The sequence below is a fragment of the Plecotus auritus genome (genome assembly GCF_963455305.1).
Source record: "Plecotus auritus genome assembly, chromosome: 8".
Lineage (NCBI taxonomy): Eukaryota > Metazoa > Chordata > Mammalia > Chiroptera > Vespertilionidae > Plecotus > Plecotus auritus.
Genome location: NC_137782.1, coordinates 33,637,568 through 33,651,463, shown reverse-complemented (window position 1 = coordinate 33,651,463; position 13,896 = coordinate 33,637,568). Strand labels below are relative to the sequence as shown.

Genomic DNA, 13,896 nt, shown 5'->3' with positions numbered 1-13,896 from the left:
CAGGCCCTGGGCGGAGGCTCCGCCCCCGCATGGAGCATGCTGGGAGTTGTGAATGAGTCTGACTACTCCTTCCTTTTATTAGGCATTCCCACTTGAAGATGGCGATGTATTGCCACGGCGAGTTCCCCAGTTTCGTAATAGGAGCTAAAACGTGACCGAGGATTGTGCACCCTTGCTCTGCGGTGCTCACCGCGTCGGTCCCAAGGAGCTTAGCTCCGCCCTCTGCCCACACCCGTTCCCTTGACAGCTGGGGGAGTACTCCTAGCGGCGGTGAGGCCAGGAGCGCGCAGGCGCACCAGCCCGCGCCCCGTAGGGCAGAACTCGAGGGCGGGACATGCGCTAGGGGCTCCCGGCCGCAGGGGCGCGCACGTAGGCACGCAGAAGTCATCACGTGGGGCACTGAGGATCGCAGTGCGCGTGGCCGGGCGGCTGGTGTGGGGTTGAGTCAGTTGTGAGACCCCGAGCTGCTGAACTAGCGGACTGACCAACAACCTTCCACATAGCGACAGGCGTTGGGGTGCGGGAGCCGTGAGCTGACCCCATCGTAGAGCTCGGCTGAGCCGTCGCCGCCATCGTCCCCAGCCAGCCAGCCAGCCGCCGCCGCGGGCGCGCCCCCGCTCTGCGCTGTCTCTCCGATGGCGTCCGCCTCTGGGGCCATGGCGAAGCACGAGCAGATCCTGGTCCTCGACCCTCCCACAGACCTCAAATTCAAAGGTAGGCAGGGAAGCAGGCAGCCCCAGACTGGGTTGCGGCGGGCGGAGGGCTTGATTTGGAGTGGATGATGGGCGTGGAGGGAATGTCTGCGGCCGGGGCCCCAGTGAGCAACCCCTCCCCCACGCCCCAGCACTTCCATCCTCGGGCGGAACCTCGCTCCGGCTCTCGGCTGGCCTGCCCCGCGCCCGGGCCCTCTCCCTCTCCTGCCCGCCCGCATCTCGGTGCGCGCTCCGGCCCGGGAGAGGCGGAGGGGCCCGGTTCTGCCGCCGCCGCCATCTTGCGGTCCCGCGGGGGCGCCTCCTGGTGCTGCCCGCGCTGCTGCCCGCGCCTGGCACTTGTCCTTGGCCCCCGAGGAACGACGGGCGTGGTCTGGGAGGGCGTGGGTGGGTGGCGACCTTCCCGCGTGCGCTCTGGTCTACGGTGGGAAGGGGGGCTCTGGGGCTGGCGCAAGTGCGTCCGCCACCCGCGCGGGTTGTCAGGGGGTGGGAGGTGAGGCGAGCAGCGGCGCGGCGGCCCCTGGACACGGTTCCGAGAGAGAACCACCCTTCGGCCCTCGCTGCCTCCATCCACCTCCCAGGAAGGGCTGGGTGGAGCTCGCCCTCGGTTCTCGCCGAGGGTGTTGCTACCTACCTTTTTGCCCCGTTTATTAGTCGGCTGTCAGGTCCATCGAGAGCGAGGGAGGCGGAGAAGCCCGGAAAGTCTTCTGGTTCTGACTTACCCGGTTGTGTTGGCAGAGACCCAGGCGCGTGCGGGCTGGAAAGCTCTGCGTCAGTTCCAGAATGGGTAGTAGTAGGTTAATAGTAGACGCCTTCTGGTCCTGTGATAGGACATTTTGGCTTACCTTCCGCGTAGGGCAGACCTGGTGCTTGTCTGCTCGTGTTTAGCCCTTTAATTGAGCTCTTTTGCTGCGGAGTCTTCAGTGTTTGTGGCTTTTGCCTTTACGTTTGTGGTTTCTCAACAAACCCCCGCTCGAGAAGGCGGATAAGGTGTCACTCGGCTCTGAGCACCGTTGATTTATTTTGCAGCAGTGCCCACAGGCATTGATCAGACTTGGTGATCTGAGGAATCTAAGGGGCTCTTTGGCCCATTTGCTTTTTAATATGTAGGGTACCTTAGGGAAGAGAGTTAAACTGAACCGTTTCTTTTTAGAAGTAGTAAAAGTGTGTGAAGATCCGAAATAGAAAGCAGATTCCTTCCTATCTTCAGTTAAGTGTAAAGTAAGTTCCCATTTGGAGGACTCAGTATCGTGTATTTCAGTTTCAGTAGCTATGAAGAGAACAGTTTTTGTGAAATGTATAGCCACCCCACTGCTTAAAAATGTTGAATTTTTTATTGTACAAGATAGAGTCCAAAAGAAAAATTATTTTACAATGGAAAATTTTTAGTTTTAGAAATTTTAAAACATTGCATTCAGGTATTATGTGAGAGTAATATATAATCCCTTTATTTTTTAAGCATTGCAGGGCTTTTGCAAATTTCTGAGTGGAAGTGTCTGTGAGCTGCTTGTTAGATAAAGATTTGGTTTTAAAACTACGAAATAATTTTGAGGGGCACTATGCATTTTATTATATCAAGTTTATGTGTGTGGATGATTTTATATAGTTTTAGCTGAAAGAAAAAAATGCCTCTGGGTAATAATTAATTTTTTTCCAGAATTTAACTCTTTTGCATTTACTTTCTGACAGGCTGAGTTTACAGAGAGGAAATTTCCTCTACTGGATAACCACGTGTGTATTGCTATTAAGGACCTAGAAGCCTTTAAAACTAGTTTTAGGCCAGGAAATTTCCACAAAGTTTGAGGCTTTCTCCCTAGAGAAGTTGTAATGTTGCTATAGTAAGAAACTAGTAATAGAGAAGCAAGTTAAACAACCAAAAGCCCTAGACCAGTGGTCGGCAAACTCATTAGTCAACAGAGCCAAATATCAACAGTACAACGATTGAAATTTCTTTTGAGAGCCAAATTTTTTAAACTTAAAACTTCTTCTAACGCCACTTCTTCAAAATAGACTCGCCCAGGCCATGGTATTTTGTGGAAGAGCCACACTCAAGGGGCCAAAGAGCCGCAGTTTGCCGACCACTGCCCTAGACAATGACTTGCCCATATATTTCACTTATTTTAGATATTGAAGAATTAGTAGCTCTGATGATAGAACAGGTTGTTCTAGTGTTATGGATGGAAGTACACAAGACTCATTTAAAAAAGTTTGGACATCATTGGCTACCTTTTAAGATTGACTTTAAAAAAGTGTTTCATTGAAAAGTTTAGGGACACAGATTCAGTTGGGTCATCTATTTAGTGAACATTTACTGAAAGCTTTGAGCTATCCCTATATTTATAAGAGTATTAAACTGAGTAATTCATTCAACAGGTATCAGCTTATTATTTTGGGATTCAGCGGTAAGCAAGGTGGAGAAAAGATTCAGTTTGTGGTTTAATGGAGAAAGCATACAGCTAAAAAAAAAGTAAAATGTCCTTGAAGAACTTGGAGACTAATGAGGGAGACAGACAGTATATAGATGGACGCAAAACAAGTTGAGGAAAGAAGGCCCTTCCTTCCCATCCCTCGCACCCATTCCTTTAGGAAACTTTCTAGTAAAAGCTTGTTTTCAGTTGGTGGGGGGCAGAGTAGAGTGTTATGGTTTGCTCTGCCACTGATGTAGAGAATGTATGGCTAATGGTTTGCTGTGTTCTTCTGTTTAAAGATGCATAATGGGAGGAATGGGAAAGTGGAGGAGGAGTAGGATGAATTAGGAGGTGACACTTGGTGTCATTTGATTCTTTCCTCAAAGTTATTCTTTTAGTCAAAGGTAGTTTGCTATAATGGAATTCTTTCTGTATTCTAATGCACAGTTCAACACTAAGTGAGGACATTCATTTAGAATCAACAGTCGCTTTATGCTTAGTTTGATGAGGATATAAAAAGTAATTTAACTTTGACTTGCCCTAAATCACCTATAATTTTTAAGTAAAAGTCTGTTAAAGGATAGTTTTGCAGAATGTCATCTTCAAAGTAGGTTTAATTTGAATTATTTTGACTACATTTCAGATACGGTTTCTCTAAGAGTGACTCATTTAATCATTCTGAGATAGGGTGATGAAGTTTTTCTGTTATATGGGGTAACAATCATCATGATATGAAATCAGCACTTACCACAATTGTGGAGAAGCAGATACCATTTTAATACATTGCTACATATCTCAATATTGTATTTAAAATTTATTGTGTGTTTTACATAATTGTTAATATATGAAAGTGCTTTTAGATGTAATAACTCTCTTGTTACATCAGTAAAGAAAAAGTAGATATTTTCAGATTCTATTGTTTAAAACCTGGCAGTGATTTCCAATCTGATTTAGACTTCTGATTGGAAATTTATTACACGTAAGGGACTGTTTTTTGTCCCTAACATTTTTACTAATGTATTGTATAATGTTTTATTTTTTTCCCATCTATTCGTAGTTTTGTCTCATTTGTGGCTTTCTTTTTTCTTAAATGCTAATGTTTCTGAGCTTCTGATTTGGTTCCAGTCTTATCTCTGAACTTTCTTTCTTCAATCTCATTGTTTTGAGGGTTTTTCTTTTCCTTCCTTTCTCTTTGTACACATTGTTACACACTCTAATCTGTATTTTAATTCAGACTTTACAGTCAGTTTTGGAATACATACTAATTAATTATTGATTGTCTGGATTTGAATGTTATTCAGACATCTCGAACTCATACTGGTCTTTTTTACTATCCAAGCCTACTCTTTCTTCCCATATATATTTTTAAAAATATATTTTTATTGATTTCAGAGAGGAAGGGAGAGGGAGAGAGATAGAAACATCAATGATGAGAGAGAATTATTGATTGGCTGCCTCCTGCATGCCCCCTACTGGGTATCGAGCCTGTAACCTGGGCATGTGCCCTTGACTGGAATCGAACCCAGAACCCTTCAGTCCGCAGGCGGACGCTCTATCCACTGAGCCAAACCAGCCAGGGCTCTTCCCATATTTTTTAAATTAGTTGCATCATCATTACTCATACCAGAAATACTCTGCACATCTAATAATTAAAGTCTACATTTTTACACCCCAGAGATAGCTCTTGAACCTGTCTCCTTTAATGTGTATATTTTTAAATTTATTTGTTTTAATTCATTCAGTTATACAATAAAGATTTGAGTTTTTGCTTTGTGTAATGCGTGGTAAATCATTGTTGGAACTACAGTTTTGGGTAAAATAAAAAAAATTTTTCATGAAGCAATTCTAATGGGAGAGATAGACACTAATTATATAATCAGAAGAAGAAAATATAGCTATCAGAATATAAAATAGTAGACTTGGATCTGGTCAGGGAAGGCTATCACAATTGGACTAAGATTTCCTAAGAATGAGTAGAAGTTATCTGGGTGAGGAAGAAAGGAAAGTGCACTAGAAAGATCCTGTGGCAGGAGGGAACATGAAACATTTACATGTTATCCTATTTAATAAAAGAGTAATATGCAAATTAACCATCACTCCAACACACAAGATGGCTGCCCCCATGTGGTCAAAGATCCTGCCCCCATGTGGACACAAGATGGCCACCACAAGATGGCCAGCAAGGGAGGGCAGTTGGGGACGATCAAGCCTGCAGGGGAGGGCAGTTAGGGGTGACCAAGCCAGCAGAGGAGGGAAGTTGGGGGCAACCAGGCTTGCAAGGAAAGGCAGTTGGGAGGGACCCAGGCCTGCAGGGGAGAGCAGTTGGGGGGGCCAGGCCTGCAGGGGAGAGCAGTTAGGGGTGACCAGGCCTGCAGGGGAGGGCAATTGGGGGAGACCCGCCTGCAGGGGAGAGCAGTTGGGGGGTACCAGGCCTGCAGGGGAGGGCAGTTAGGGGTGACCAGGCCTGCAGGGGAGGGCAGTTAGGGGCAAACAGGCTGGCAGGGGAGCAGTTGGGAGCCAGCAGTCCAGGGTTGTGAAAGGGATGTCCGACTGCCCGGGCAGTCGGACATCCTTCGCGGGGTCCCAGATTGGAGAGGGTGCAGGCTGGGCTGAGGGACACACCCCCTGTGCACAAATTGCGTGCACCGGGCCTCTAGTATAACATAAAATTGAACATGTTAAATAACATCTTATGTTATTTACGAGGCTGAAAGACTCAGTGTGTGATGGTAATAGAAATAAACAAGATGGGTGTGATGTTGGTTTAGTAGGTGAAGTAAGGAGTTTCTTTTTATACTAACCCACTGAGGGATTTTAAGTTGGGGGTGGGGGGCAGATAGAATAGTAGAGGTAGAGGGAATGGAGTGACATCACATTTGTATTTAAATATACATAAGATTCTGGTAGCAATATGAAGTAATAATAGTTGGGAGATAGAGGTGAATTAGGCCTCTTTGCAATCCAGGCAAGAGGTGACAACTTGGACTGATGAAAAGTTAGAGATATAAACCAATGAGACTTGGTGGTCTATTAGATATGTGTAATGAGAGTAGAGGTATCTTGGATGTCTCTGAGATTTCAGGCTTACTGAGATTTCTGAAATAACTGGAGGAATGGTGGTGTTATGCAGTGAGGGAAGAAACGAACAAACCTATGTCTGGATAGGGACCAAATGTATTTGTTTTATTTGGGGATGTGTGGGAGAATGGTAGGAAGATCATGATTCATTAGATATGATATGTTTAGGTTCTTTCAACATATTAATGAAGAGGTGACTAGTAGGCATTTAGTTATAGGAATGTGTTACTCAGGGAAAGTTCTGGACTTTGGATAATTTCTTTATTTCAAGTGATTATCTTTCATCTACTAGACACCAGACCTGGTGTCTTTTATCTCTAGTATCCCTCTCTCTCTCTCCAGCCTGTCTTCCACACTGCTGCTAGAACTATCCTTTGAAAAATGAAAACATGATATTGTTCCCTTGGTTAAAGAATCTGCAATATTTTCCCATTATGTGCTTAACATTTTAAGTCCAAAATCCACTCCCTGCTTCTTCATTTCTCTTCTATCCATAGTTTTGGTTATATGAAACCATTTTCCTAAACACTTTAAGCTGTTGGAAGACTCTGCACATGCTCTGTTTATAGAGTATTGTTCTCCTTCATATCTGTCAGGCAGTCTACCCAGTTTAAGAATCACTTCCTCTTGTGAAGTGTTTGATTCTCCCAGTCTTGAGTTGGTCACTGCCTTCTTCATGCACTGTCAAAGTTTGTCCTTACCTGTAATGACAGCATTTAACACATTACATAGTATTTATGCTCACATATTTTTCTCTCCCAAACTGTGCTGTGGACTACTTGAGGTTGTATCCATTTCTTTTATTTTGAAATCCATAGTAACAAGATCTGGCATGGGATGATTGCCTAATAAACATTGATTGCATTACTAAGACAGGTGATTTCTCCTGTAATTCCCATGTTATTAGTATTGGATGTCTTTTAACCGATTTTTTTCACCAAGTAAATGGCAGGATTTAAAAAAGCCGGGGGGGGGGGGTACTGTTAAGATTAAGAAAACTTGGCTACAATGCACAGGTTGAACAAGCCAACAACAAAAAACCCAGTTACATTGGGAAAATTTCAATAGATTTAAGTGTTAGATGATATTAAAGAATTATTTTTGGTTTTATTAAGCAACAGTGGTGTCATGATTATATTTTTTAATGTTTTTTTTTTCCCCAGAAGTGCAAGCTCAAGTATTTAGTCTTGAAATGTTATGATAGCATATTGCAGCAAAAAAAGCAAACATGGTAAAATGCTAATATTAGACTTAAGTATATGAAGTTGTGAAATTTAAGTTCATGGAGATTCATTAGAATCTGTTTTTATGAATGTTTGAAAAGTTTTCATAAGAAGTTTTAAATTTTTTAATAAGTAATTTTAATCACATTTCACTTATAATAAACCTGGTAGACAAGCATTTGTAAATAGCAGCCCCTCTCTTACATTTAATTTTTTTATAAGGATTTTTTAGTAGAAATACAAAATAATATTACCTTTTGTTGTCTGTACACTATAATAAGCCAGAAAACATTTTTTTTTTCTTTTAAAACAACTTTTTACGGTTGAAAGAAAGCAAGATCCATCCTAGATGAACTACTATCCCCTCAGAAAGGCAGATAAGACTTTACTGGTCAGTCAAGATAAGATATAAAAGCAAGAGGAAAAAGGTCAGGAAGTGCCTCTGAGAAAAAAGGTTGCTTGCTAACAGATTAGACTTTCTTCACAGACCATCTCTGCTTGGTTAAGGAAGGTCTTAAAGGAAATTTAAAAGGTAGCTAGTACAGCAACCCAACAACAAAATTACCAACATTAACAATATCAAAAACTCAAACTTTAAAGAATTTAATCAAGGTTTCCCAATTCTCTATGATATTTTTCCACTTCATAGAAAAATGTTTTCTTTTTGTACTCAACTGTCATATATTTTTACAATGTTTAGGACCAGAATAAGATCCAAAAATAGCACCTAGTCCTACCTCTCACTTTAAAAATAGAAGGATAGTAATGCATCCATTATGTGAGTGTAAATACTGTGTAATGTGGTAATAAGAGCTGAAAATTCCATCCATTTTTCTGGAACTACAAAATTTTGAAGAGACTAGTCTGTAGATACATTGTTCATTCTTTGTGCTTTACCTTTTTCATTAAAAAAATAAATTTTTATCGATTTCAGAGGGGAGGGGAGCGGGAGAGAGAAACATCAACGATGAGAGAGAATCATTGATCAGCTGCCTCCTGCATGCCCCCTACTGGGGATCAAGCCTGCAACCGGGGCATGTGCCCTGACCTGGAATGGAACCATGACCTCCTGGTTCAAAGGTTGACACTCAACCATTGAGCCACACCTGCTGGGCTGATTGTCTTTCTTTTAGTAATGTTAAGTTGACTGGTGGTGATAGCCTTGTCCTTGCATTGAAAAGTTGCATAAATATGAGCCCATTTGTGGTATATGTGCAAGAAAAAAATTTGGGAAGAAAGTGTTAGCAAGCATTAGCTCTACTTTAGGGTTTGGGTGGTTTTTGTTTTTTTATTTTTACTTTTCTGTGTTTTCCAAGATTTTTACAATGAACATTCAGTGCTTTTTATAATAGAGGAAACAAATTATTTTGCTCTTAGACTTGATGCCTTTGGTCTCATTTCTCCTTCCTAAGTTAATTTAATTTTTCATTAATTAGCCCTTTACATAATCTGAAGTGTTTTGTTTTTTTTTTTAAATAATAAGGGAAGATATGTAAAGGTAAATGGGAAACAAGGCTAATGTTCATAACCATGTAGTAACAGTTCACAAATCAAGGCCTATAAAGACAAGTAGAAAACCATGTTTATCTGAAAGTAAATATAATTTATAACTGTCCTGTAACAGTTCACAAATCCTAACTGTACATACATGTGTTTTAAATTTCATTGAACTCTTTTTGTTAGCCTCTTGTGAGAAATATGATAGATTTGTTTGGAAGTATTTCTCTGGGAATGGACCGTGCCCATAGACTATAAAGAGGCAGGTAGGTCTACGCAGCAAACAAATTTATAGGACCCCTCTTCTCCCAGACAATGCTGATTGGCTTAGTGGTGGGCACCCAACCCAAGGCCAGCCAATATATATGCTGATGACTGACTAGTCTCACAATTTTGATGCTCCTCCTTTAAATACAACTATAGATGATGATAGGCTTTAGACTTTTAAAGTCACATAGGCTTGGAGACAGTGACTGACAGATTTGGGTAATGTGCAAGTAGAAGCAAGCTAGTTGAGAGAGAAGAGGGAGAGAAAAGCAGGCAAGAGATCTTGTGGTTCCAGTAATCAGTTTCCCCTGAATGCAGTCTTCTTCTAGTGAGGCCAATTATACTTCATTTCCTGTGTCATTGAGATTGCTTATTTATATCTTTATAATCTCTTATATATGATTTTATGCTTTATAATAAAATTCCTTGCTTAAACAAGATTGAACTTTATGATTTGTGAAGATGTTCAACTTTATGATTGACATATAATCTACTTTATAAAAGTAATCTAGACCAGTGTCTTAAATTTTTATAGAAGACACATCCATATAGATAGCATTTTTGATGACTTATGTGTCATTAATATAACATAGTTTGCTTAGCTGCTTTTTTTCTGGCATTTGGGATGTTCTCTATAACTAGGTTACTAAGAACATTTGGTACTATTTTCAAAACTTAGATTTAAATGAATGAGAAGTTATTTGTATTATAGCTTTTTTAAAAATATTTTTATTGATTTCAGAGAGAGGAAGGGAGAAGAGAGATAGAAACATCAGTGATGAAAGAAAATCATTGATAGGCTGCCTCCTGCCTGCCCCTTCTGGGGATCGAGCCCACAACTCAAGCATGTGCCCTTGACTGGTATTGAACCCAGGACTCTTCTGCCCGCAGCCCGATTCTATCCACTGAGCCAAACCAGCTAGGGCAGTATTATAGCTTTTTAAGGACATGATTTGATTCACTTACCAGTTTTAAAAATAGAGATGTCAATTTAAAAAGGGAATCTAATAAAAAAATAAACTGATGAACAAAATAGATCCAGAGACATGGAAGCATGCATGGAACAGACTGACGAATCCCAGAAGGGGAGGGAAGAGATTAAGTAAAGAATTTATATGCATATATGCATAACCCATGGACACAGACAATAGTCCAGTGAAAGCCTGGGGAGAGGTGCGGGGGTGGTGGGGTGGGGTGGGAAGAGAAGCAGGGTGGAGGGGGTCAGTGGGGGGAAAAGGGGAGGCATACGTAATACTTTCAACAATAACTTGAAAAGATAATCATTAATATGAGAGGGCTTTACTGTATGAGTTTGCAATATAATAAGAATACAAGCCTGCATTTTCACAGCTTTTTATTTTGTACCTATACATGTCCATATATATTCCTCTGTATATGTTTATGTTTATATTTACACATATATATTTTTTTTAGTATTCGGGTAATCTGACATGAATTGCAGTGACTACCATACATTTAAGAACATCATGGTGTTTTTTGTTTAGTTTATTTTCTCTTTGAAAAAATTTTACTTTTATAACTTATATGGGAAGATAAATTGTTTGGTCTTGTTTTCTGAGTTCTGTTCCCACTGCTAAAAACCTATTGAACAACATTCTCAGAAGATACGTTTTTCATAAGAATCTTTTCAGGCCCCCCCCCCCCCCCCCCCCCCCGCCAAGACTTTACCAATAAAAGGTTCTGTGAGCAAATTAAGCTAATATGTATACACATTTAAAAGTCCCTTCTGACTATAAAATCAATACTTAATGTTTACCTACCACCTACCTACCACTGTTAACATTTGCTATATTTCTTTTTATGTTTTCTGTGTGTAACTCTGCACATTTATATCCTGTAATTTAAAATTAATATTATTGTGGCCATTTTTTTCATGTTATAAATATTTTGCTTCTAATTTAACAAGAGCTTCAGATTTGTAAGTAATGCGAAAAGTGTTTATTTCAGGTTCTCCCAAAATACCAATTTCTCTTTTAATCTCTCCCATCCTATCTAGATTTTAAAAAGTAATCTAAAGTCTGAGATTTCAATGAGTTTGAAAAAAATATTAAAGGTAAATAAATTAAGGTGACTTTATTTTTAAAATTTGTATTGAAAATGTTTTAGGACTTTATTCGATGTAAACTTATAAAATATTTTCTTAGTGTTCTTGTTTTAGGAAATGTTCATTGTTGACCTTTAGGACCAAGGGAAATACAATATCTATTTAAAAATTTTTTTTATATAGTACTGACTTGACTGCAATTTCATGCTTTAATGTTGCGGAAATCTACCTGGAATGCTGATGAATTAGGAAATAAATATAGCTAAGTATTTGCATAAAATACATACAGAATTTAGGAGAGTTCAGGCTCTGGAGTCAGACCTGGTTTGATTTTCTACTTTATTGTTTTGTAATTCTATGACCTTGCACAAGTGTTTTAACTTCTCTGAATCTGAGTTTGACTCATCTATGAAATGGGGATATACATAATAAAAGTATCTTTATCATAGGCTTATTATGAGTGAGTTAAATGTCATAATTCATGCAGTTACTGACACATGGTGAGTGTCCAATAAAAGCTAGCTATTGTAAAAACTTTTGTTGTTATATTACATTTAATATTATACTGCTGCTATTCTATTACTGTGAGAATTCTTAGTAGATATTCTGTCTACTTCGTATGCATGATTATTTTAAGTTAATGTAACATGATACTATTAAGCAACATAACCCGTATGTAACTGCAAAACTGTTTTAATCAGTGATACAGCTGTTGATTTACTAAAACTTACGAAAACATTGAAGTAGTCATCATCTGCTTTGCTACAGTTACATTATTTATATACTAGTATTTGAGCTGAGCATCTAGCCTTACTCATTAGAATTTTTACTTATGCTGTTTTAGTTAAGGTAAGGATGAAGAAACATAATGTTGGAATAAATGATTTATGAAGACCTAGAGTCATAGCATTTGAAGCAAAACATGCATGCTTCTGATAGTTTTTGTTGTATATTGTTTAAAAAGAATTAATGTGACTATTCTACCATACTTCCAGTGTATATTCACTCAACAAATGTGTTAGCAGCTGCTATAACTTTAGGCCTATGTCAATTATTCCAGTTCATTCAGGGATGAGTTGAATGTTTCTTCACAAAGGGCTCACAGTTTAGTTGGGTGAGATAAGACGTGCATAAATAATAAAAGAAAGCGAAACGTGCTATGAGAGAGGTATAGATTATGTACCATGTGAATTGTATGGTTAGCCATGTTTCTCTTCAGGGATTCATGCTTTGGTGCATTGCACTTTCTGGTATTAATTATTCAGAGTTCACTAACTCAGTCTGTACCTCATAGCCAAAAACTCAGAAAAACCTTGTCAAGAACTGGAGGATCTGAAATTTTAGCCTGCTACAATATTATGGGTGTTGGTAGAAGACAGGAACAAGACTCCTGGGTTTAGAGACAAAGGCCATTATTCATGGCCTGTGGGCAGGATGAGCTTCATATTTGTGTTGGTTTCCATTGCCCCCTCAAGTTCCATGGCGGCAACACAAAGGGTTTCAGTTTAGGTGGATGCTACCTTTATAGTGGGTTTTCATCATAGATGAGAAACCTTGAGTTCAGGGAACCTGAATCTTTCAAAATGGGCAGCATGGAAAGCTACCTGACTTTTTTCCAATAGGAAGCTTATTTTATTATACTGGACAGTATACAAACCTACCCTCTCTTCAGGAGGAAGAAATTATTTTCCAAGACTGTTCACTATTTAATACATTCCTAAAAAGATAGTGTGCATAAAAACTGTCAGTGTCTCCACTTGAAAAAACATGCAGAAATGCTAGGGACCCCATAGAGCATTGTCTCTCAACAGGCCTCTGAGTAGCTAGCCTAAATGGATGTCACAGAGTTTCATGAATTAAATGTTCTTGTGCATTGCCAGTTTATTCTGAAATGCTGTAAACTGTATACCACTTTTTATGCTGAGTTAAAATTTGATTCTCTTCACAGAAAGCAAATATTGAACTCAAGTTGATATACCTGCTCAGGTTTTTAAGAGTGAGTGTACTAATGTCTTCATCTTACTTTAGAATGCATAAAAAATAAGATGGATAGATGAGCAGACAGAGGTGGATAGATTGTTATATCTCAAAGTAATTAGAACAAAATGTTAATTTTAGAATTTAGGTAAATGGATACGATTTTTCACTGTGCAGTTATTTCAATTTCTCTTTATGAAATTTTTCAAAATGTTGGGGGAAAAAACCGAACTCTTATTTCTCCCAAGTCAATTTTCTTTGCAACTAAACTCAGCTTGGCATTCAAGAAAACTCTAATGCAATTTACATCAAAATATGAATGGGTGATAACCATTTAAAAAATTGTTTACTCAGAGTGGTTTTACTATTAGCTGTTTTTAGTTTAATGGGGTTCCTTTTAAGATTGGGCGGTTTGGACAATAAAGGTCCCATTATTTAGTAAGAAGTCATTACTCTGAATACCAGAATTTTGGATATAAAACCTGAATATAAAGGGCATTTATGCCTGAAATACATTTTTAGGTAAAGGAGAAAGGACAGTCCACTTTAGGACCTCCTTTCTGAGTGAGCTACCATAACTTTTTCCTACCTTTGAAATTTCAGGTTCCAATTTTTTTTTTTGTATGGCCAACCCTTTTTATACAGAGGCCATATTTGTATATGTTATATTT

The 13,896-nt window shown here is 39.5% G+C and overlaps 1 protein-coding gene across 2 annotated transcripts in view; it reads left to right on the top strand.

The window, feature by feature from the left end:
* The first annotated feature begins 226 nt into the window (after positions 1-226).
* The window catches only part of VAPA (VAMP associated protein A), a 41,304-nt gene continuing 27,634 nt past the window's right edge, over positions 227-13,896 (top strand). The window contains exon 1 of one of the 2 annotated variants that reach the window (XM_080685070.1): positions 227-714. In XM_080685070.1, the coding sequence (XP_080541196.1) occupies positions 636-714 (79 nt within the window). In that variant the 5' untranslated portion in view covers positions 227-635. The remainder of the gene's footprint in view (positions 715-13,896) is intronic. The other variant, XM_080685069.1, reaches the window with a different exon arrangement.